Source organism: Metopolophium dirhodum, chromosome 1 (assembly GCF_019925205.1).
Source record: "Metopolophium dirhodum isolate CAU chromosome 1, ASM1992520v1, whole genome shotgun sequence".
Taxonomy (NCBI): domain Eukaryota; kingdom Metazoa; phylum Arthropoda; class Insecta; order Hemiptera; family Aphididae; genus Metopolophium; species Metopolophium dirhodum.
This window is the reverse complement of record NC_083560.1, coordinates 148,535,665-148,563,127: the sequence shown is the minus strand read 5'-3', so window position 1 is coordinate 148,563,127 and position 27,463 is coordinate 148,535,665. Positions and strand designations below refer to the sequence as shown.

Here is a 27,463-nt window from a genome sequence, read left to right as displayed (position 1 = left end):
CTTGTCCCATTCTAATCCATCATTTCGACCTAATTGATTCATTATGAGTTTTGTTAAAGAATGTTTTTCACTAAAATGTTTTAAATTCAATAAAGTTGTATATAGATTTTCATACGTAGTGTTCTGCCTAGACTTACTCTTGGTTATTAAGAATATTATATACCTATCTTCATGTTTAACCTTTGTTACTTCTCCTACTTGTTTGTTGGATTTCAAGATAACGGTATCCCCAAATTTCTGTTTTATTTCGTAGTTTGTTCCTGACCTGAAGTTATAATACTTTTCTATTTCAGTAACTTTGATACTCAGGAGGTGACTCCAACAATTCTCCATGTACCTCCTTAACGTTACCATTGGTTATCAATGTGCTTTCGAATTTTACAAGGAAATTGTTATAGCTTTCTTCCTTAATATCCTGTATAGTATACATTCGTGTCAAAGCATCTACATTAGCATTCTGAATTCCAGGTTTGTATTTAATGACGTAATCGTATTGTTCTAATTGTATTCGCCATCTAGCTAACTTTGATAAGGGGTCCTTTAAATTAAATAACCACGCTAATGGTCTGTGATCGCTCAAAATAGTAAATTTCCTTCCATAAAGATAAGGTCTAAATTGCTTAATTCCATAGACTATAGCTAAACATTCTAACTCTGTTGTGGAATAGTTGAATTCGCTTGGACTTAAGGTCCTTGAAGCATATGCAATGGGCTAATCTTTTCCTATTTCTCCCTGTGATAATATGGCTCCTAATGCCTTCCCACTAGCATCTGTTGTTAAGATAAACTCCTTTGTAAAATCTGGGTATTGTAATACGGGTTCAGTGCATAATGCATGTTTTAACTTTCCGAAAGCTCTATCACATTCTTCACTCCAATTAAACTTTACATCCTTCTTTAACAAATTAGTAATAGGCCTAGCTATCGAACTATAATTTTCAATAAACTTCCTATAATAACCAGATAATCCTAGAAAAGATTTAATTTGCTTTACATTCTTAGGTTCTGGGAAGTCCAGAACAGCTTGGATTTTCTTCGTATCTGGTCTTATTCCTGTTTCAGATATAACATGCCCTAAGTATATACACTCTCGTTTTACAAACTCACATTTATCTGGCTGTATCTTTAAGTTGTGCTCACGCAAACGTTCAAACACATCTATTAACTTATTATTGTGATCATCCAAGTTTTTCCCATAGATTATTATGTCGTCAAGATATACTAAACATTTTATCCCAATAATTCCTGACATTACATTATCCATAAGTCTCTGGAATGTGGAGGGGCTAGTCTTCATCCCCATCGCCATTCGTTTAAAGTGGTAGTGTGCATTGTTAGCTGAAAAAGCTGTAAGCTCTCGTGAAGATTCTGATAACGGAATTTGGTAAAAACCTGAAGCAAGGTCAATTACGCTAAACAATTGGCATTGTCCTAAATGATCGAGTATTTCCGTGATATTAGGTAAGGGATGAAATTCATTTAAAGTTACTTGATTTAAAGCTCTAAAGTCTATCACGATACGAAACTTTTCTTTCCCACTGGCATCTAATTTTTTCTTAACAAGTAATAGAGGGGCATTCCAAGGTGAACTACCCACATAACATTTTCCAATGTTAAATATTCTATAAATGTTGAAGTTGAGTTGAATTTTAAAGTTTCAAAAAATAAGATTCAATAATACTAGAAAAAGTGTTTATTTTTAAACCTTTATATTAAAGTAAGTTCTTAGTGCTATATAAACATTTGATTTAGGTTAGATTTTAAATATTTATAAGTTAATTTATATCAAATGCTGAATAAACCTACTATGACTAACATTTAAATAGAGTATCATAAATAATGCTTATTAAGCCTATATCTATAAACATCAATAATAGGTTAGAAGGTTAACACTATTCACACATTAAATTAGAATTACATTGTTAATGTATCCGTTCAAGTATTTATTGAATGCTTAATACAATTTCGTCCACATTATTATTGCGGTATAAATAAATAGCGTTAAATTATGTATATTTTATATATATATATCATATGGGGCCATGGGGGCGTCGCTTTTTACTATAAATAATTAAATAATATAATTTATTCATTGAGTAATGCGTATCTAGTAGGTATATTTTTATTCGTGCATGATACATTGATAAATCAATTATCACTCAGACTTCAGAGCCCTTTATAATAATATAATATATTATACGCTCTGTCAAGATACCCGGGTGCCCGTGTAGTTAAAGCGTTCACGGAACCATCCGTGTATATATTAGATACCCGGCTGATTTATGCGCATGATATGCGTCAGTGGTCAGTGATGCTGTGCAAGCGGCATTCGTCGATATGCACTCCTCGGCGCCGTCGCTCCGCTCCGCTAATCGGATATATCCCTCGACTTGCTATACAACACCACCTCAAGTAGGTCACAGGTAATTACTAAGTTACTAACTGTTGTATCAGTTATCATAAAAACAATTAAAAAAGCGCAAAAAAAATTTTTGGTTGTCCCTGATGTGAACTCATTACATGTCGCGCTCCGTATGGTTTTCGGTACGTTTTAACATGCTCTCATAAAGCAACATAAGCTATTTAATTTCCGCATTAACTAGTCGGAATATTATACATTATAAAAATTAACTTTATTGAAACAACACACCATTGTATAATCGTCGCTAATTTACAACTCTTTATTGTACGAACTTCCAGGTTAGGATAGACCTTTAGAGTTTAGATTATATTATACTAATTACTAGTATATGATCCATAGACATATAATTTAATTTATATGTCTATGATATTATGATCTTATAAAGGTCAGCTACCACGGAAATAAGATAAGAACGTCGTGGCCGACGGGCGACGACGCGTTGCCAAAAAATAAATGATTATGAATGATGCACACTGCACTGGTCTCTATGTTATAAAACAATATACGCACTTGTGTAATACAACAATTAAAATAACAATTAAAAAATTGTTTTTAAAAATGCTTCATCGCAAGAATATAATATATCCCTTTCATATATTATATCCAGTGGCGTATCCAGGAGGGGCACAGGGGACATGCCCCCCTCCTCATTGGCCGTAGGTATTTGCTTTTTATTGCAGTGTTTTATATATATTATTTTAATTTTTGGCTATTTTTCTAAATTTCAGACAGTCGCGTGTGTGCCCCACCCTAAAAAAATTCTGAATACGCCATTGATTATATCCGTAATCCGTATAGCAGGCCCTGATATTTATGCAAGTGTATGGATACGTATACGGTATATACCTACGTCATTGTGGTAATTACTCCGAACACGAATAATAATTTAATATTTATCATGATTTATTATTATATTTTATAATTTTAATTGTATTATAATAATGCTCATTAACTAATTTGTGACTTGTAAATAATAAACTTTCTGATTAGGTACAATCTATTCGAATCTCAGCTTTTTAAAAATTGTAATACGTTTTATGACGAAAACTAAAGTAATCACGTTATGTCGTTATCACTCTGGGAGTAATATTATTGCCCTGTTAAACAGCAAACATTAATTGAGTTTTAATAAAAGTAATGTGTACCTCAGTTTATACACATATAATAACATAATATTATAGCTAGGTAATTTATGTGTCCATCAAGTGACATAGGTAATTTACAATAATCTTCATTCTACAGACAACAAGATATTTCATAATAATATAGTCAATTTAGTCTATTCTTTGATATTATTGTAATATTGTAAGTATAGCTTATTTTATAGGTTAGTCTATATTATACTGCCATTGGTCATAAACTCATAAAACATTGCTATGAGTCATGAGATAAGAAATCATTCACTTGTATTAAAAATATACCATAATAATTAATAAATGTAGGTATTAAAAGTGTAGGTACCATAATAAATCCAATTCTTGATTTAATTATACTGGTAGGTAGGTGTATCATACATATATGTATATTATGGATAAAATAAAATATCTAATACAGTATTATCAATACTATATTATAATTTATAGAAATAATTAGTAAGGTATAAGTATAAAAGAATAGTTTAATATAAATAAAAACAATGCATATTTTATTGTAGGTAACATCAAAAAATTTGTATACGCATGTCTTTGACTAGTCGTATACAAATTTGACTCATTTGAGTTTATATTATGGAAGCCGCGTAGGGATTTATTAAATAAATGTAACCATGTCAAAACTACTCGAAACTATTTTTTTACGACTATGTACTATATTAGCGTGTGTTGAAATGGTCTATTAGCACATATTATATGGTCGATTGTTCTATGATTATATTATTCCATAAAGTAAAATTACTCAATGTATTATTCTCATCGGAAGGGGTTGCCAACCTTTTAAATCAAGTGAGCTATATTCAAAATGTTAAGTCTGGTGATCAACACTAGGTATGTCGAAAAACCATATTGTCAGCATTATTTTGATTTTACTTGATAAAGCTGGCTTGTTTAATATATTTATTATTATTTAGTTATATCCCCGAAGTACCAACATTTCATAGTTCATTACGATTACAGCGTATTTTATGAGATGTAAATAAAGTCGTTCTAATTCTAAGACTAAAATAAATAATTTAATGATGGAAATATAGTAATCATTGGGAATTCCATAAGTTTATCAATATTTTAATACTACGGCGACGATGTGTGAGTGCGACGATATAATAATACGATAATAAGCTTGTCATTCGTCAACGATCAACGGTCACGACTCACTTCGCCTCACGACTCACCTCGCGCCTTCGCTATCACGTCTATATTATAATCGTGTTCGGCGACGGCGTCCGTCCTTCGCACGCGTTTCTTGAACGGTTTTATTCTTTACGAAAATACAAATACATAAAATGGTGTGGTGTGTTGTACATTTTGTTTTGGACAACACTGTGGAAGTAGTTCCTGGATTCTGGTATGCAAAAGGGAATTGTGCTTGGCCAAGATCGTCCAAAACTAAAGACATAAAAAAAGCAATATTCAATCAAGTACGACCAAATAAGCTTGATTTTTCGTTTTTTGAAGCACGTTGTTTGAGCAGTAATATCGGTAAGCATTATGGAAAACTATAAGTATATTTTGTATTTTAAATTAAATATAATAAGTATCTGTATATGATAAAATGTTTCCCCTCGTCACTAATCAAATATATTCGTTTCCTATTTTAGAAAAATTTTATTTTTGATTATTACACGTAGGAAGTTGTTTTTAATAAAACAGGCTGTAATAATATAACATTTTATGTAAGTATCTATACTTATACATTACTGTTCCATATATTATAGAATTATAGAAAACATTACTCTACTTACAGTAGCTATAATGTGTCTAACATTTTTAGGTACTTGTTTGTTATCGCCCCGCCAGTACACCGTATAAAATTTATCGCCCCGCCACTCTTGTTTGTTATCGCCCCTCCATAAATAAAAAAAAATATTTCAATGTATAATATTATTTTATTTTATTTTAATAGTTTTAAATATATAAATGTATAGTATAAAGTTTAAATTAAAAAATGTATAGTTATAATGGAGGCCAGAATTCGGAAATATCTTTGAGGATAGTTTCAAATGCGTCTTGTTCTCCGAGACGTGTTCTCCACATAAACTCTGCCAAATATGATTCTAGAAAATTTCTGTTAGTTCCACGACGCTTTTTATTGCCCCATTTAGCAGAACCCCACAACCTCTCAATATGTTGGGTGTGAGCCCCTGTGTCTGGATCGACAAAATTGTAGGTGTGGTTTACAGTATTATGTTTGAATCCCACTTGCTGCAAATTATTGTAAGCTTTCCAACAATCTGACAAAATTATTGAGCCTGGTCTTATATATTTTTGTATTATAGGTAACAATGTTTTCTCCGATCAATCTGGTACACTGATTATAAAACACGCTTTAGTGTCCCGACATATTCCACCAAAAATCCATTGCTGTGGTAGAATACGCCCAGCATTATTTTTTCTACGCACAAATAAACTTTCATCTATTTCAACAAAAAGACCGGGACCACCAATTTCTTTATTTTGATTATTTTCAAGCTTCCATACACATACCTCACGTAGATAATTACTCCAATCAACCACAGCATTTTGTCCCATATTTAGTTCACGTTTACAAAATGTTACTGAAGACATTTCTCGGGCCCAGTAGTATATGAAATGGACAATTGTGTGTATTGGTAGTCTAGAACCAGTTAGCCAATTATTAATTCTCAAACCTTTTTCCTTTCGGCAACTTCTTTTCTGACATCGCCATCGCGATCCCTTGATGGACATTATATGGCCATTTTCAAACACTTCACTAACTTTGATTATATTATGTTGTTGTAAAAAGCTAATTCCTGTTTGAAACAATTGTAAGTAATTTAGTAAAATTCATTTTAACGTATAAATCGAATTTTTCATTATAGTAGGTAATAAGTAAATTAAATAGTAAACGAAAGCCAGCAACGAACTAATATCCTATATCATAAAAATGATAAAATGTAGTTTACTCATTTTCTAAAATAGATCACAAACGATTAGCAATAGCGATAAATTTTATGCGATGTACTGGAGGGGCGATAACAAACAAGTACCCATTTTTATAGTCTTGTCTTGTTTCATTGTTTAAATGTCATATTTGTTTAACTCATTAAAATAAATGCAATTTTGAAAATTTAATTTCGTTCTTTCAGTTAGACATATTAAACATAATCTAAAAGTTTATTTTCTAAGTACATTGTGTTTTGTCACGCTGAATTTATTACATCAATTTTTTTCTATAATCATTGTTTCTATAATCACCAATTTTTATTAAAATTTAACAATTTTATTTACAAAATGTAGGTAAGTTAGTTACTCTGTTGTGCAGTAAGTGAGGATTAGATATAACTATAATGTATTCAATTTGAATTAATGATAAATCATTGAAATTGAAAAAATAATTTTGAGCGAATGAAGTGGGTAGTTTATTTTCAATTTTTTGGTTAGTTTAACGTATATCAATTTATAATTTCTTTATTTAATACATTGATTCATTAATATAATTATTTGATAAAACCCTTTCATAATTAAGGCCGTTTTTAAATTACACTGTTTGTTCTAAATATAATGTTTATAATAACTCAATGAATATTTTATAGGTATTTTTATATTTAATATTTTATTAGGGTCTAAACGATGAATGCAATGTCTTTGTTTACATAAATTAATATTTAATAATTTTATTGCATAGAATTACAAATTATTTTAACAAACATTGTTGTTTTATATGTTTTAGACAGTTTTTCAAAGGCCCAAAAAAAATGTGAGATGGCAAAGGATAAATCTGACCTTTCTTCGACAGAAGAAGATAAATTAAAAAAGAAAAAAATTAGAAGACAAAATAGAGTTTGTTTACAATCTGGTATGTTTAGTCTAGATACAGTTGGTATAATTTTCAAAAAATAAGCATATTTAACGATTTTATTTCTATAATATAATATGTATTTAATCTTTATTTATCGATATTAATTTATAATGCTACCATCGTATATTATAGTTTTATCAAGTATTTTTGTTTATAGATAGTGAACAATCTGACACATTATCTGACATGAACCAAAATTCAATACCATGTTATCATTCTGCAGGCAAGTAGTTTTTTATATTTTTTAGATTCGTAGTGTATTATTATAGCATTTTTTTTTTCATGTTTTATTCAGATTCTAGTCCTAATAAAAATATTATTGTAGCCGACAACCAAAACATAAAATTTTTAAGACAGGATATTGTTCTTGAACGTCGACCTGATGGTTGGTCGCCATTAAAAGTCTCTAAAAATAATAATATTGTACCAGGTTGGTAAATAAATTACATTTTATCCATAAATAACATTGATAAAGTTAAATATTTTATATATTATAGACAAAATGAGCCCTGCAGCTACATTGAATGATGATATTACTACATCCTCTAAAGCAGTAACTCATATTTATAATGTCACACCTTTAAAAACTATGAACAAGTCGATTCCAAAAATGCTGATAAGTGGTATTTAAAATTTCTATTAATAAATTCAAAATTATAATTATAATTTGTTACTATAACTTAATTTAATTTATATCATGTAATTTTTATTTTTTTTAGGAAACAAGTCTGATAACGGCAGTGTTATTATGTCTCCATTAAAAACATCCAAATATACATCTTCATCTCAGTCACACGGTAATGTAAAATAAAAGTTTAATTTGCATTAGACTATATTTCATGTTTTATAATCAAATATCTACAATTTAAGGTGTAAAAAGGAGCCTATTTGATGATATTAATAAAAGTCCAAATAGGAGTGATTCAAGTTTAACTGCCTGTACGCCAAACAATTCTATTATTAATGGTAATTATAATTTTAATTTTTAGTATTCACAAATATAGTTTTATTTGTTTGTAAGAAATAACTTTGTCTCTCAGTATAATCACTTTCAGCTTTTAATATAATTACTTTCAATAACTTGCAACATAACATAACATTAAATAGAAAGATGACGTTTCAAGTTCACAGTATAACAGAAAAATAAAAATTTAACCTCTAACATAAGTGAGAAATAATAGTAATAATAATAGTGATCATAACCTAGTAATAGTAATAATTAGGGCTCATAAGTTCATGCACTAAAAAATGCATAAATAAGCATGCATTCATGCACTAAAAATTGGCAAAATATGCATTATAATATGCACTAATAATAAGTTCGAAAATATGTCCTAACATTTTTAAATTATGCATTAAATAAAAAAATGATGAACAAAGTTTAAAATAATACTAATATATCCATTCATTTTATTCCTTTTAATTTTTATACATTCAACAAACAAAATTAATACTTGTGTAATTCAAATAGCTTTGTCATCTTTATCAATTATTATAAGGTTGTCATTTTTTGTCTAATTTGTGTACACCTTTATCCAGCACCTACAATTGTTTCCGCGGTACTACGTAAAACGCATAAAATCTAAATAGGCATGTACTAGCAGCAAGTATTTATTTGTTATTTTTGATAGCAGCTTCCAGTGTCATATCAAATTTAAAAAATGATGACATTTTCTTAGAATCTTCTATTATTAATTAATTATTATTTAATATTCTAGTCTGGAGTATAAAGTATTAACATTATTAATTAACTATAAACAGATAACACTTGTTCAATGGCTGAAAAAAAAACTTTGTCTCCACAACAGTTTTTGGACAGTTAACACTACATTATACATATACAAATTTTTTTATTTCTTTGAAAATGTTTTAAACTTATATTTACGTAGTTTGTTATATTATTTTTTTTTAAGGAGCTAAGACAAGTTTATTTTCAAACAGTCCAATAAAGATTTCTCCAAGACCTGGATTATCTGGTGTGTATTGCTTTTAATTCATATTTAAATGCATTATTTTCCTGAAACTATTATTAATGCATTAGAATGACAGAATGTACCCGTATTAGTTATTATATTGTCGAATGATTATTGAATTTAATTTCCTGTATGCAATTATTTTGATTTTAGTCAACAATAGTATATCCATTAAATCCACAGAAGGACCTACATCAAAATATAAACAAAAAACTCCTCATAAAGGTAATTATTAGAAATAATAAGTATATAATATGTACCCTCAACTATAACATTATTCCAATCATAATATTGTCGAATACATAATATTATTTAACTGATAATTTTGATTTACATATTCCATAATTTTTGTTTTTATTGGATATCTTAATAATTCCCGATTTGCCCACTGAACACTGTTTATCTATGAAGAATATTTATTATTTTAACGTATTTTTACAGATGATCAATATGCGAGGTTATTGAATTATATGCTAACAATTAAATATGAAATTAAATCAATACATGAGAAATTAGATATAATTATTCAGAGAGACGAAGAAAATACTTTGACAAAAACTAGAGAATCTCAACTCTTATACGACACTTGTCTTATAGATGATAAATTGCCTATTAAAAGCCAGGAAAATCTACAAGAATTTGAAAATGAGTTATATATTGATAAAAATTATCGGCATCAGTTGGTATGTAATTTGTTTAAGCACATTATTTGTATGTACTTATATATACAAAAGTTAAACTATTATTGATTTAGGTCAAACGTTTATCATCTGTTGGTGGAAAATCCATTAAAATTATGGTAAAACGAATAATGACTCTAATGTTTACACCTGAATTGCTTTGCAAATTTTCATACAACGGACGCGGAAATAAAAAATGCTCGTTTGAAAAATTACTTGTGAATAAAATTATTTTTGGTAATGTATAATATAATATAAACTATACTATAATTTAAACTAAATTTATTAAATTTATTATTTATTTTTTAGAATCTGTGAAAACTATTAAAAAATTTGCTGCATCCGATAATTCAACCAACGAAATTGAACAGGTTATAAAATATGTGCTAATTCAAACGCCATTTAAAATTAGAGATAAGACAGTTCAATAATTTTTTCATATTAAAGTACAGAAAATTACAATATATAATACTGATATTAGGTACTTACCATTATAATTGTTCCAATAAAATTTTCTTTTTTTTTTTATGTAATTAATACAAATGTATAATTATATTTATTTTACATTTTAAGATTTTATATTATGTATTATTAAGTAATGAAAAATTAAATTTACAATTTACTACTATAATATATAATACTGATAAAAGGTACTTATCATTAATTTTTCAAATATAATTTTCTTTTTCTTTTATGTAATTAATACAAATGTATTAATTTTACATTTTAAGATTTTATTTTATATTTTATAAAGTAACAGACAATTTTAATTTACTATACAGGGTGATTCTTTTATCAAACAACACTCATTATTTGAAAAAGTATTGACTTTTTTCAAAATTTTTTTTTTTCAAAATTGTAGATTTATGCTGTTCTAGAATTGAATATTTTTTTTATATTTTTCACCCTTATATTTATTAGGTAAACCACTATCAACTTTTGATTTTCAAATGGTAACCTATACTTAAAATTTCATAGTTGAATAAAACTATTTTTTTCATTAATTATTACGTTCAAATTTTCATTTTTCGTTAATCCGTTGATGAGATATTGCTCCTCAAAGTTAGGTGGTTTTGGGAGGTAGTTGGGTGTGTGTACAGTAAATGTGTTATACCTCGTCAGTAGATACCGCAGTTATTAGGATTTGTATGCCCCGGGGCTAAAGATATTACATTTTAAAATCAATTCAAGTAGGTGCAGTAAGGTTGAGTTGTGCCCCTAAATGTATTGTATAATATCCATTTGGCTGGGTGTCCGCCGTTCGCCCCACTAAAGGTGATTTCGTCACTGGTCATAATAATTCTTATCGATTATAAAAACCAGAAGTTAAAAGTTTTAAATCCTATATCATTCGAACCCAAGGTAATGATAATTGATAACTTATTGTCATAATGTCATATTTTAAGTAATTGGACCATTAGTGTCACTTGCGCATACTCGCGTGTAATTCCGTCGACCCCATTAAATACCTATTAAGTATGGAGTACCGACAATTTGTGACAACGGACACAACGATACGTGATTGTTGTCTGATTAGTGATTAGACTGATATGCGCATATATCTTATAATATCTATGGTGGATTTGCGATTAGGTAATAACAGATACTAGATAGTACCTACTATCATCTACTATGTTTATCGTGCTCTGCGCTGATATCGTGGTTCCGTGGTTACATGATATGGAAGTATACCTTATACTGGGTTAGCGTTAATCACATAACAATCCGTTAGTTGTAGACAATTAATGGTTAAGATAATAACTCGGAACTAATTTAATCGTGACTCGTGGTCGTAGGTATTTTATTTTTGAAATACCTATTAGTTCTTGTATAATATAATATAATTATTCACCACATATTGTATTTTACGTATTTTATTTAATAATTTAATACTTTATCAATCATATAAGTACCTAAATTTACTTATTACACTTGAATTAGATGCTTGGTGATTACATTTGTACAATTTATTGGTAAGTACTAAGTTTTACTAGTTGGTAGTGGCCAAAATTAAAATAAATAATACAATGAGTATGTCATTAACTTTAGACATTCTGATTTCAGTTTAATCATTTATACATAATACACTATTTTTGTTCAAATGTATACCTAACCAAGGAACACTGGTACTTACTGGATAATATATGAGTTATTATACAATGAAGTGGCATAATATGACAACACAGAAATATTGCGATAATATTTCCATATTATTTAAAATTAGTCATTACAATACTCAGCTGGACACTGGGTTTTTCATGAAAGTCTATACCTACTCTACAAATGTTATATCAAAATCTCCACTTTTTAGTTCCTAAACTAAAAGTGAATAGAAAATTATTTATCTACATAATATGTGATGATTCAAAATCAGTTTCACATAGGTCATTTTACCTAATTTAAATATGCCATAATGGAATCAGCTACCCATGACACACAATTCAGAAGATCCTGTATGTTAAAATTATATTCATACTGCTATGTTTAATTACATTTTAAAATGGTAACTGTGAAAAATAAAAATAATTTTTCACATATTGGATTTAAGTATTTCAACAGACTACAGAACAAAATAAAGTATGTATAAATATTTTTAATTGTAATATTATTAAATTATTATATTGAAAATTCAATTTTTTAGATATTCAAGACAATTGCAAAGAAGTGGGAAAAATGTAGCTGGACTAAGTGCATACATATTACAAATGATGTGTATTGAAACTAAAAATGTTGTGAATGTTAATGTTTTGTACTTTGTATGATATTTTAATTAATTTAAATGAGGTGACAACATCAATCATTACAAATCAAAAGATAAAATAATGTATGTTGTGTTTAATACACACAATATAATATGTAGATTGTGTAAATCAAATAAAGAATTTAAAAAAAAATAAAATAGGTATGTGATTTATAATTATTTTTCAGTTATTACTTTAACAACAGTATAAATGCTCAATGTAAAGTATTTAAAAAAATATAAATGTATTATTATTAATATACATATATTTTAGATTCTGAGTGAAACGATGAATGTATTGATTTTACAATGATGTGTGTTTTTTTTTTTATTTTTTTTTTTATTTTTTTATTTTTGTGTCTGTGTACACGATAAGTAGTCGAAATAATGCTTCGATTTTCGACTTCAGTATCTTGTTCGATGGGAAAGTGAATATCGTTGGTGCATTGGGGAGGTCAAAATTTTAATTTCCCAGTAGTTTTCAAAAGCGATGTGAAAAACAAAAGAAAAATTAAGGAAAAACGGGAATTTTTACGCAAAATCGATTTTTAACAAAATCGATTTTGGTTATTGGTGTAACTCTAAAACAAATGACCGTAGATGCATGAAATTTTCACTGGTTGTTTATATTTGCATTTTCTATACACAATACAATTTTGAAAATAATTTGACTTTTTTTGAACTGTTTACGGACATTGTCAGTTTTCAGTTTTTTTAAATTTTTTTTCTATAAATATCAATAAAATTTTATTTGTTGGGTAAAAAAGCTTGAAAATTTAATAGAAGGCTCCTAGGTTATTGTTTCAAAGGCAGATGAAAAAAATTAAAAATCCTTAGTCACAGTTTTTTTTTATACACGTTTAAAGTTCAAATCTTGAAAAAATACGGAAAAATCACGAAAATTTGCAAATTATTTTGAGTTAGAAATTCATAAAAAATTTTCTTTTTAAATCTAAGATTTTAAAATCTAATACAAGATTCCTCATAAGTTTGTCTAACTTTATCAAAAAAAAAATTTCTACAAGAAAGTCAAATTAAATTTTTATGAGCGTTTTAAATTCATATTTTTACAACATTAGATATTCACTCGATTTCTCATGTACCGATTTCCTTATTTTCTTGTAATTCAAAAACGAATAACTGTTGATACATGAAAATTTCACTGAATGTTTATATTAGCATTTCCTATACACCATACAATTTTGAAAATATTTTGACACTTTTTGAGCTGTTTACGGGCATTTTCAGTTTTCAATTTTTTTAGTTTTTTTTTCTATAAATATCAATAAAGTTTTATCTGTTGGGCCAAAAAGTGTAAAAATTTAATACAAGACTCCTGATATATTTTTACAATAGCAGTTGAAAAATATTGAAAATACATAGGCACAGTTTTTTTTTATAAGCATTTAAAGATCAAATTTGGACAGAATTTATCAAAATCTCGAAAATTATCAACCATTGTAATTAATAAATTATAAAATGTTCAGTTTTTATAGCTAAGGATTGAAAATTTAAAACAAGATTCCATGTAAATAGATAATTCGGTTACCAAAAAATCTAAAAAATACACAAGCACAGTTTATTTGTATAGTCATTTTAAGTTCATATTTGGACGAAATTACATAAAAACCTAGAATAACTATTTTAGTTATTTTGTTGTGATTGTATAATATTATTCGTGGGCACTTGAAACTTCTAATTTGTAATATTTTCATCGATATATTATGATGATAGTATCACGGTTTGTTGTTGATGTATAACGCGTTATATGTACCTAATGGATATTGTGATATGATTAATTTGGAATTTATTATAGGTCAATTTTTTTTTTAATACCATAGATAAGTGTATAATATGTCTTATACCTAGACTGACATATCGTCTCCACTCAGAATCGTTTTTCTTATACAATGATATATCATTGAATTCAAATTTAATACCATACATTATACAGTGACCCACTTGTAACCTACAGTACAGCAGAGCGACATCCACTTGCCCACCTTTTTTTTAATGATATTAGTATTACATTGTATAATGATAAATACTTAATTACTTTTGTCAATGATTGGTGTTGTCATTAAATAATAATTAGTACTAAATTCAAATAAGAATATTATTAACACCATTTTTAAATTTTACTAAGTCTGGGGTGATTGAAAAGTTTGTTTTAATTTTTTGAATACATGTTTTATCTTTACTCATATTTTGCATAACTGCAAAACGAACATTTTGATTAAACTGTATCATCATTTTGAAATAGATTTTTCATAGTCCTGGGCTTATTAAAGTAAAATTGTTTAATGGTTCACGATAATATCAGTATAAAATGTGAGAAATTCGGTCGTGAACAGGGTTCAGGGCTAAACAGAACCTAAAATCATCAAATCAAACATTTAAATAATCAAAATTAAGCAATCTAAAAAATGGTTATTCTCTCCCTAGTTTTTGTTAGTGGTTATCACTTGCATCATATTAAAGTAGAAAATATACATTAAAAAATTTAAAATGTGTTAAAAAGAACACTCTAAAATGTGGGGTGCTATAATATTTCATATTTTAAAAACATTAAATTGATGGCATTTCACTATAATAATGATAGTTAAATCTAAAAAAACAAGGGGTGCTAAATTAGAGCTTGGCGTGCTAAAGACCCTTCTGTGACAATGGTCTCAAACCCTGTTCATGACATTGAGAATATGATTTTTTTTATAATTATTTAAGTTTATTAGTGCCTTATGTATTTGCATGTATATCATTATTATTTAAATACCTACCTATTGATTAAATTCATGTGATTGGTCAAAAAGACCTAGTCCTACCAAGTATATTACAATTATTGAAGTGACCTATGGCGAATTATTTATATTATACTAATATTTGATTTGGAATTGTAAATGCATTAAATTGAAATTGTAAACATAAAAAAAAGTTGTTTATACCTAATATTAAATTAGTTCAGAGTTATATTTATTAGGTATTATATAATGTTAACTTGTTGAAAATATTATTTAAATTTATGTTGGTATTGTATTTCCAGATTTGTAATAAATTGTAATTTTAATACCACTGTACAATTAGTGTTATATTATGTGTAAAATTAATTTTTATCTTGATTCTTCGGGACTATAAAAAAAGTTAAAATGTTAAATTCTCACAGACCCTAGTGTTATGTACTTGTCAAACTTCTTTATTCGATGTGCATGTGCCTAAATTATATTTTATATAAGAAGAGGTACAATATTTGATTTGTTCAAAAAAAAAAAAATTATTATTAAAAATATTAAATCCTCATAGGTATTCTGGTATTTACATGTTTATAGTATCCATATGGTAAACAGTAGAAAATATAAATATTAAATGTATAATAATAATTAACACATTATTTTGTATTAGTTAAATCTACCAAAGCTATACACAGTTATATGTATATTATTAAAATATGTATAAAAAAAAAATTAAGTTAATTTATTGTTAATATTATGGTCCATTATATTATAATTTGTACATTTATTATTAATTGTTATTGTATACATTTATCATTGAAATACAGATTTTTAATAATTTTAGAAGTTTTATTATCAGTAATCTAGTTGTTGCAACTGTAGTACAGACTGTCTATTGAGTAACAAAAACAGGATTTTATTTGTGACATAAAGTTACTGCTACTATTTATTTTGTAAATACACATACTGGTAACACTGTATTTTCTTTATGATAGACAGTTGTAATGATCACGGTCTTAGATTATAAGAGTAATAAACCATGGACAACTTATGGACTAAAATAATTCTGTATTTCCGTATGTTACTCTATGGTGTGTTGTAGTCGGCATAGAATAGAGATTAAATCGTGATCAAATCTACAAACAGAAGCAGTCCAATTAGCTAGGTATACGTATACCCAATAATATGATCGTCTGTTATTGTATGTAGGTATTACCAGCTATCAGGTACAAAGATAATCACCGCTATATCTTGGGTCGAACGATATCGAATTTATTACTTATAACTTCTGGTCTTTATAATTGATAATAATTATTACGACCAATGACCAGTGCCGCAATCACCTTCGTGGGGTAAAACTGTGTGACTCCCTGAAAAATCGGCATAATAAAATACATTTAGGGGCTCTAAGTACTTTATGAACTGATTTGAAAAGTGTAATATCTTTTAACCCTGGGAAATAAAAATCCTAGTAGAGATAATATCTACTGACGAGGTATAACACATTTACACACAATAACTACCTCCCAAAACCACCCAACTTTGAGGAACAATATCTCATCAACGGATTAACGAAAAATGAAAATTTGAACGTAATAATTAATGAAAAAAATAGTTTTATTCAATTATGAAATTTTAAGTATAGGTTACCATTTGAAAATCAAAAGTTGATGGTGGTTTACCTAATAAATATAAGGGTGAAAAATATAAAAAAAATATTCAATTCTAGAACAGCGTAAATCTACAATTTTGAAAAAAAAAAATTTTGAAAAAAGTCAATACTTTTTCAAATAATAAGTGTTGTTTGATAAAAGAATCACCCTGTATAATACATCCATAATATAGGGACTATTAACATTTGTTTAAATATATATTTTTTTTTTTGTAAATGATACAAAATATATTGTATAATTATATTGGTACTATTATCTTTTGTTTAATATAATTTTCTTTTTTTTTTTTTGTTAATGATACAAGTTTATTATTTTGTTTATTTTTCATTTTAATATTTTATATAATACCTACATAAATTATATATTATGTAATATGTATAATCAAACATTTTTTGTTAGCTGGATGCTAGATTTAATTTTATCATTTACATTGATTTTTTAGTTATTTGTATAAAAAATAATTATAATATTTTTGTTGAAGTACACAGATATACAGAATTTAAAAGGTAAATAATAATATAATCGGATATATATAATATAATAATAAGTATAATGATACGATGTACAATAGTGTTACGAGGCGTAATATAAATCAACGACTAACTATGTATACCCGGCTACACTACGCAGGACATATAATATGCTGTAGTATATAAAAATGTATAGTCAGCGTCTGATGAACTACAGTGTGAATATATTACTTATACACTACATTATATAGGGTGTTTTGTTTATAATTCCAACACTTTCCCTTAAACAATATACCCTTATACATCAATATTTATAACTCCTAACATCTCCCTTAGCTCATTGAACCGCGTTCGTGGAGTTGGTTTTGTCATAATGTCCGCAATCTGCTCCTTGCTGGATATGTACTCCAATGAAAACAATCCCTCATTGAACATTTCTCTTATATAGTGGTAGCGAACATCTATGTGCTTCGTTCTTCTATGAAACTCTGGATTTTTTACGAGTTTAATCGCACTTTGATTGTCTCCATACATTGTTGGCACCGTTTTTGGCTGGTCCAGCAATTCACCTAAAAACAATTTTAACCAAGTTAATTCTTGTACTGCTTGACTTAAAGCTATGTACTCTGATTCAGTTGTGCTAAGGCTAACACACTGTTGACGACGTGAACTCCATGCTATACTTCCAGATCCTAATGTAAATACTGACCCTGATGTTGATCTTCTTGTATCCAAGTCACCTGCATAGTCAGCATCACTGTATCCTTTTAACATGAGTTTTTGTCTAGAACTAAATACCAATCCAAAATTAATAGTTCCCTTTAAATATTTTAAAATTCGTTTCACTGCTGTCCAGTGTTGTTCCTTTGGATCCTCGATGTATCTACTAACTAGATTTACTGAAAAAGTTATGTCCGGTCTTGTAATCTGACTGAGATATAATAAGCTTCCGACTGCTTCACGATATGGGACTTTACTAGTTAAATTAGTATTTTGTTGCTTGTCATCTAATGAATGTTGAGGGTCTGCTGGTATTTGAACTGATTTTGCTTCAGTCATATTGAACTTCTCCAATACTCTTTTACAATACAACCCTTGGTGCATTACAATTGATCCATCAGATTTTCGCTCAATTTCTGTACCTAAAAATTGATTCAATTCTCCTTCGGTAATATTGAAATGTTGTCTCAAATATTCAATTAATGCATGTACATCTTGACTCGATGTAGCTGCAACTAGACCATCATCAACAAATATAGCGACGATTAATACTTTGTTATTTTCTCTATTAACAAAAACACAGGGATCTGCTTTTGTTTCTAATAGATTAAAGTTAAGAAGAAATGTTTTGAACTTTATGTTCCAACATCGTGGTGACTGCTTTAGGCCATATAAACTGCGTTGAAGTCTGCACACCATTTCGGTACCATCGTTGAACCCTTCTGGTTGTCTCATGTAAATTTCTTCGTCCAAATCTCCATATAGAAAGGCTGTTTGAACGTCGAATTGTCGAAGTTGTAATTGTTCTGCTGCTGATATAGCTAATATAGACCGAATTGAATCGAACTTTACTACAGGACTAAAGGTTTCATTAAAATCAATACCGAACATTTGACTATACCCTTTTGCTACTAGCCTAGCCTTGTATCGATCAACATGTCCATGAACATTATATTTTGTTTTATACACCCAACCACAATTTACAATAGTTCTGTCCTTAGGTAAACTTACGAGCGACCATGTTCCGTTTTGTTCAAGAGATTCCATTTCATTGTTCATGGCTTCTATCCATTTTTCTGAATTTTGTGACTCCACAGCTTCCTTGAAATTCACTGGATCGGATTCGACTACGAAAAAGGCTGAATTATCATAACGTAATGGTTTCTTAATATTACTTCTGTCTCGCAAGTTGTACACATTGACATTTGATCCATTTTCTTGTTCATGTTCTTGTTTTTCATTGTCATCTACACTTATTGACCCAAATTTATTTTCCATGACTTCATCTCCTTCTGATGTATTGCTGTGTTCTAAAGAGCCGTCTTTGTGTAAGCTAAGAACATCAATGTTATTACTATCATTTAAATTATTAGAACATTCTACACGTTGGTCATTTACAACACTTTCATCCTTGAAAATAACGTCTCTACTAAGTGACACCTCGTTATTTTCTTTATACCAAATACGATACCCTTTTGAAGTTTCTGAATATCCAACAAAGTATCCTTTTCGACTTTTTGCATCCCACTTCTTTCGTCGTTGTTTTGGAACTAAACTATATGCATTTATTCCAAATTCTACAAACTTTTCTATTTTAGGAAGTTTATCAAACCATAACTCATATGGAGTTTTACATACTTTCCCTGAATTACCAGTATAATTGAATGAGAACACTACTGTATTGACTGCTTCTGCCCACAGTGATTTTGGAAAATTCTTGGCATAGATCATTGTTCTAGCTGCCTCACAAATAGTCCTCATTGAACGTTCAGCTCTTCCATTTTGTTCAGGAGTATAAGGTACACTTGTTTCATGCTTTATTCCAAAAATATTTAGAATTGATTGAACTTCAGAATTCTTATATTCTAATCCACAGTCACTTCTAATAGTTTTAATAACATTTTTAGTTTGAGTTTTAACCATACTCAGAAAACAATTAAGTTTTTCTTTAACCTCAGATTTATGTTTCATAAAATAAACATAAGTATATTTAGAATAATCATCTTTAAAAATAATGAAATATCTTTTACCTCCTAATGAATTCTCTTCCATGGGTCCACATACGTCGCTGTGTATTATTTGCCCTGGTTCAATAGTTATTGTTTCGCTCTGAGTGAACGTCTCCTTATGCTGTTTGCCATAGATGCATGGTTCACAGAATAACTGTCCTTGTATATCTGTAAATTGTATTTGATTGTGTTTTAAATACTCACGAACATGTTTGACATTCTGATGACATAGTATTTTGTGCCAGTGTTCTAATGTTAATTTCTTAACTGCAACGTTAGCACAGTGTCCAATTTCCTGTGAAATATCTGTTTTGATTAGCATTGAAAACAATTTATTCTCACGAACACCGACTGCAATTACACGATTATCCATTTTAAATGTACAACCTTTACTGTCTGTCACCATTGTAATTCCTTTATCAAGGCATGCCCCACAAGAAAATAAATTTACTTTTATATCAGGTACATATAAAACATTTTTTAAGTAGCCTTTTATCCACTTATTGTTAACATAAGTATGAATATTTATGTTACCTTTTCCGACTGCCATAATGTGCTTACCATCTCCAATACGTACAGGCGAATGCACATCAAAATTTTTATAATTGACGAACCACTTTCCGATTTGTCATGTGGTCGCTCGCACCTGAGTCCACATACCATTTGTCTGAGTCGTCGATTTCTTCAATTTTTCTTTGTACACCAATAAGCGCCAAACCGGAAGTTGATTTCTTTTCTTCTTGTTCCCTTTTGAATATCCTGCAGTCCCTTTTCCAGTGTCCTGGTTTTTTACAGTGGTTGCATTTTCCTGGTTTTGTATTATCATTTTTGTTCCCGTATTTTTGACTTTTAATATACTTGCCTTTGTTTGCAGTCAAAGCAATACTTTCAGCACCATCGTTACGGACCTCCTGTCCTTGCACTTGTCGTGTTTCTTCCACCATCAATCGAGTGGTTAACTGTTCTAGCGTTCTATTTGTACTATTCATTGAGTCCCATGCACTGTAGAAGTGCCTATAGCTATCAGGTAATGTCATCAAAATTTTTGTAATCAACATTGATTCTGAGATAGGTTCTCCCAATTGTTTTAGTTGTCTACTTAGATTTTCTAGTTTCGAAATATGAACGGCTATATTGTCCTTAGGATCCATTGTATAACGATAGAATTTTTGTTGTACTATTGTTATGCTTGTGTCCGACATTTGTTCGTACACACTAAGTAATTTGTTCCACATACCATTTGCTGTGTCACAGTTCATAATGTATTGTAGAGGTTGTTCATCTAGCGAAGTGACGATACATTTTTGAGCCTTATTATCTGCCCTTTTCCATATTGAAAAATCAACACTATGCCTTTTTCTCGCTTCATCTTCAGTTTCATTACCGATTTTTGCTAAAATTGGTTTCTTTGATTTTCCTGTTACTACATCAAATATTTCAGCTGCATTCATGATAACCTTAATTTGAAATTTCCACATGTCCCAATTTGATGCATCTTTGAGTTTGTTGATTTTATATTGTTCGTTTTCCATATTTAAACAAAACGTAGATGTACACTATCTGCACACTAAGAAACGCACGCACACTACACTGCACTTACTTCGCGAATTATTATTGCTGTACACTGTCTGTACACAAAAAACACGCAATTCGTTAATCAATTATTATTTTACTAATTATTCACGAGTTTATTATAAAGACCTTACTCTGGGCCCATAACCTGTTGAAGTACACAGATATACAGAAGTTAAAAGGTAAATAATAATATAATCGGATATATATAATATAATAATAAGTATAATGATACGATGTACAATAGTGTTACGAGGCGTAATATAAATCAACGACTAACTATGTATACCCGGCTACACTACGCAGGACATATAATATGCTGTAGTATATAAAAATGTATAGTCAGCGTCTGATGAACTACAGTGTGAATATATTACTTATACACTACATTATATAGGGTGTTTTGTTTATAATTCCAACAATTTTATTTCTAAAATGTATAACTAATACTTCAAAGTAATAATATAATTTGAAAATATATTATAATTTATAATATTATTTATTATTACCATGTGTCCATGTATTATTATTTGTTTTTTGTTGGTCGTGTTGTCTTTTGTTTACCAAACCTTTTGTTTATCATTATAGATAATAATATTTATTGAATTATATATTCAATTAAAGGTAAAACAAACAGATTAAATGGATGGAATTTAATTTATAGTTGAATTAAGCTATATTTTGATATGTATAATAATTTACATAAAATTGATAAAAAAGATATTTAAGGAGGTTCAATGAGTATCAAATATTGATTAAGAATTAATAATATTAAGGTTTAACAAGTCTTGTATAAATATAAATTTAAGCCAAGATTCTAGGTTTAATAAACCCTTATTTTTTAACGCTTAACCGACATTGAGGACTAAGTGTTGATTCGATCTTTTTTTTTGGTTCAAATGATATTCAGGCAAGGTTTATTTCATATTAAAACGATCACGATTCAACCAAAACCTAACATTTATTTAAGCATGAACATTCAAATTACAATATTAATTTAAAGCTCATTCAAGGTTAGGATGTTATGTGGGTAGATGGTTCTATAATTCCATCCTGTTGCATCTTATCTAATTGCTGTTTAATCTCGGCTTGTTGCGAATGTGGCAACCTATAGGGTCTTTGATAAATGGGTTGTTGGTTAACGTTCAAATTTATAACATGCTCGGCTGCATTTGTAAAAGTTAATCGATCGCCTTCTAAATGAAATATTTCCGCATACTGTTCACATATTTCAAATATGGACTGTCTCTCATCAATACTCATATGGTCACTTCGTATTAAATTCAAAATTCTATTGACTCGATTGTCATCATTAATCTCAGTATGTACCGCATGTATACTATAGGTCGTAGCGGTATCATACAATATTCGATTCATAATACCTTCGTTAATTTCTTTAGTTACTTCAGAAACATTTAATATACTGACTAAAACCTTTCCCGACCTTACTGTTCCTACCACATTGGCACAGTATACGTCCCTAATTAATTCTTGTTTAAGAACTATAACATCTTTATTTTCCATAGCCGGATCGGCAATTGGCACGGTCACAACTGTTTCAGTTCTTGGTTCCAGCTTAAAACATAACTTATCCTTAATTATCTTATTAACTATCTTATTATTTATTACTAAAGTGTTGTTTGCTACATCTATTACTGCCTTATTATCCATTAAAAATTGTTGTCCCAAAATACCATCCTTAGGTATAGGGAACGAATCACGTACTACTTGAAATTCTGTTTCTATATTAGCATCATTAAAACTTATGGTTATTTTTATTAATCCTACTGTTGGCACGATCTTGTCGTTAATACCCTTTAAATATATATTTTTATCTTCCTGCACTAGTGTGTCTCCAGTTAAAGTACTAAATTTAATTAAATTAACGTCGCTTCCAGTGTCAATTAATAGTTCCATGAATTCTTTTTTTACATTGGCAGACTGACAAGTAATATGGTTTTTGTTTATGACTGACTTGATGTGTAGACATCGGTTTGGTAACCCTCCTCTACTGTGGCTATTAAGTTTATCGGTCGAGCGCCACTCCTGTCGTCCGATCTTGGCAAGTTTCCCGAATTATTATTACGCCTATCATTATTCTGCTTTCTAAAACATTTGGTGATGTCGTGTCCAGGAATTTTACAACATGTACACATAAGGTTTACCGGTGCATTATAATTAGTAGGTTGTCGCGTAAAATTGTTGTTGGATGGACGCGAATTTTGATTACAATTCCGCGCAATGTGGTTACCATCACACTGGTAACACTGTATGACATTACTTCGATAATTACTACCTTGATTGTTATTAAAACCATTGTTACTATTCCGAGGCTGGTATTGATTGTTTCTATTACCGTTATTTATATCGGGTCTATTAAAATTCGGATTCCGATTATACTGTGGTCTATTAAAATTCGGATTTTGATTGTATTGTAGCCTATTAAATGTATTAGTACTCGGTCTACTATTATTATTGTTTGGTGGATTATAATTATTGTTGCGGTTACGATTATTATTGTTAGAATAATTATTCTGCCTATTGAAATTATTGTGATTAGAATTATTAGCTTGTCTACGAGGGTTATCACCTCCGTAGTACTGGTATGCCTCCGATTCAGATTTGAGCTCGATCTCTTCATCCTTAGCAACCTGTATAGCTAATTCTAAGGTGGGTGGTTTTTGAGGTTTTACTATATTCTTTAAATTAGGTATCAATCCCTTAATAAATACTACTAACGTCTGTTCTTTTAACTGATCACGAATGGTAGTTGCCTGCTCTGTACTCTTATTTTTTGTACTAGCTATGCATAAATTGTAAAATAGTTGTTCTACGCGTCGTGCATATGCACCTGCGTCTTCGTTGTTCCTCATTCGGACGGAATTTAATGCTACTTGCAACGATGATGTCGACTGTTGTGGTTCGAATGCGTCTAATAAAATTAATTTTATTCCTTCCCAGTCACTAGTGTCCCTATATCGACACGCAGTTAATGCCTGATCAAATAATTTAGTGTTAATGTATTTGGTTAATATAGGCAGATCTTCTTTTTCTACGGCGGAACATGCTAAGTCGCATGCCTTAATGAACTGGTATACATCTCTCTCACCAGTACAGGTGGGGATCATTAGGGTGGCTTTGTCTAATGGAATTTTGCTAGTCATTTTGGGTTTCCTAACTCGTTTAGTTTCTTCCAACTGAGTATGTACTATCCCTTTCTGAGTCCGGGTACCTATTTTTCGTAATTCCGTTTCACTAACTAATATCGGTCTTATACTAGTATTCAACAAATTCTTTTCTCTGATAGCGGTTAAATATTTTTCCCTATCGAAGTCTACAGAATATTGATACCCTTCGTCTGTACTTAAGTCGATTAATAAATCCTTATTATCGCTATTTGTTGTATCTAAGTTTTCTTTGTCAGTTCCCTTGTTTAATTCACTATTACTTGTTACTTCAGTGCTTACGGAAACTTTAACCTGATCTACTAATTGAACACTTTCGGTTTCGCTTTCAGTTAGGTTAACATTAATTTCTTTTTGACTCATTAATTAATAGTCATAATAATCTAATAAAATAAATATAAGATTCTAGTTAAAATATTAGTAATAATTTATAATAATTTTAAACTTAATCAAAATATAAGTGACACACTAGCGTAAAATAAATTAAATCGTTTATAATAATTAAATATACAATTAATAGCAGCGATAAATAAATACTAAACAAAATATTAAATTCGTATAACTAACGAATGGACAATTAAATAATAACACCGTTATTATATTCCCTATTAAAAACCCCTCTTTTTTTTTTTTTTTTTTTTTTTTTTTCTAACTTAATTAATCAATCCTAGGACATCTATACTTAAATAGTGACTCCTACCAATTGTATTAATTAAATTAATTCAATTTTATAATCAACTCAACACTTAAGGACTTATCCCGGCCTTAATAAAATTAATCTCAAAATATAGACTCACTGTCTTCAAATAAATTCACAAATATCAGGACTTACAACTTGGCCTATAAAATTCAATAAAACTCGACCCCAATTGTCGTAAAAATTCAAAATTCAATATAACTCGACTTCAATTGTCGTAAAAATTCAAAATTCAATATAACTCGACCCCAATTGTCGTAAAAATCAATATAACTCGACCTCAACTGTCGTAAAAATTCAAAATTCAATATAACTCGACCCCAATTGTCGTAAAATTCAATATAACTCGACCTCAATTGTCGTAAAAATTCACATAAACGAAAGGACTTACTACACGGCCTATAAAATTCAATAAAACACGACTTCAATAATTGTCGTAATAATTCACAAAAACATAAGGACTTACTTCACGGCCTTCAAATAAATTCCCCCAATATGGACAACTATGTTCCAAAATAATTCACAAAACGTAAGGACTTACTACACGGCCTTAATAAAATTCTCAAATAAATTTACAAAACGTAAGGACTTACTACACAGCCTTAATAAATTCCCCCAATATGGACAACAATGTTCCAAAATAATTCACAAAACGTAAGGACTTACTACACGGCCTTAATAAAATTCTCAAATAAATTCACAAAACGTAAGGACTTACTACACAGCCTTAATAAATTCCCCCAATATGGACAACAATGTTCCAAAATAATTCACAAAACGTAAGGACTTACTACACGGCCTTAATAAAATTCTCAAATAAATTCACAAAACGTAAGGACTTACTACACAGCCTTAATAAATTCCCCCAATATGGACAACAATGTCCTAAAATAATTCACAAAACGTAAGGACTTACTTCCCGGCCTTCATAAAATATTGTTTCAAAATAAATTCCTAATTTTTTTATATATTTTTTTTATAATAGATTGTGGCTATATTCAACAATAAGGACTTAACTGCCTTTCAATAATTAAAATATCAAATAATAAGCACGGTTTAATTCAATTAATTGTTACGTAAAATCTGGATTTTTGTTCAACCTAAATAATTTTAATTTATTTATTAATCAATCGTAAAAGTTTTATTTAAATTTCTAAAATAATTAATTCAATTTTATATTTATTTCAATAACTTATTTTTATTTAAAATAACTATTAATTTATTTAATTACGCGATGTATTTTTTTTTTAAAAATTATTATTTATTTACGTAATATTAGTTCAAGTTCTGAATATTTATTTATTTATTTTATTTAAAACTATTATTAATTTATTTATTTAAAATGATTGAATTTAAAAATAATTTATTATTTTATTTTAGTTAATTGACTGAAAATTTATTTTAGTTTATTTTAAAAAATTATTTAACTATAGCAATGATGTTTCAATAATAATATTTTATTTTATTTAAATGTTTTAAAAATTTATTTTAGTTTAATTCCGAATTATTTAATTATATTAATAATAATATAATATTAATACTTTATTTAAAGGATTGCAAAATGTATTAAAAAATAAAAAAAAAAAAGTATTATTTTATTTAAATAATATTTATTTTAGCTT

The 27,463-nt window shown here is 28.6% G+C and overlaps 1 protein-coding gene across 1 annotated transcript; it reads left to right on the top strand.

The window, feature by feature from the left end:
• Positions 1 to 4,799: 4,799 nt before the first annotated feature.
• Positions 4,800 to 10,480, top strand: LOC132933331 (uncharacterized). The gene is made up of 12 exons (XM_060999632.1): positions 4,800 to 5,055; positions 7,268 to 7,393; positions 7,554 to 7,619; positions 7,692 to 7,781; positions 7,894 to 8,019; positions 8,116 to 8,193; positions 8,267 to 8,362; positions 9,310 to 9,372; positions 9,523 to 9,594; positions 9,811 to 10,052; positions 10,124 to 10,286; positions 10,359 to 10,480. The coding sequence occupies exons 1-12, from the start codon at positions 4,860 to 4,862 to the stop codon at positions 10,478 to 10,480; spliced, it is 1,440 nt and encodes a 479-aa protein (XP_060855615.1). The 5' UTR covers positions 4,800 to 4,859.
• Positions 10,481 to 27,463: the final 16,983 nt, after the last annotated feature.

What these genes read in the sequence shown, in the direction of transcription:
- LOC132933331 (XM_060999632.1), top strand. Translation starts at nt 4,860, where the DNA reads ATGGTGTGGTGTGTTGTACATTTTGTTTTGGACAACACTGTGGAAGTA. An exon ending in TTGTTTGAGCAGTAATATCG is followed by an intron (nt 5,056 to 7,267) that starts GTAAGCATTATG and finishes TATATGTTTTAG; the next exon opens with ACAGTTTTTCAAAGGCCCAA. An exon ending in ATCTTCATCTCAGTCACACG is followed by an intron (nt 8,194 to 8,266) that starts GTAATGTAAAAT and finishes CTACAATTTAAG; the next exon opens with GTGTAAAAAGGAGCCTATTT.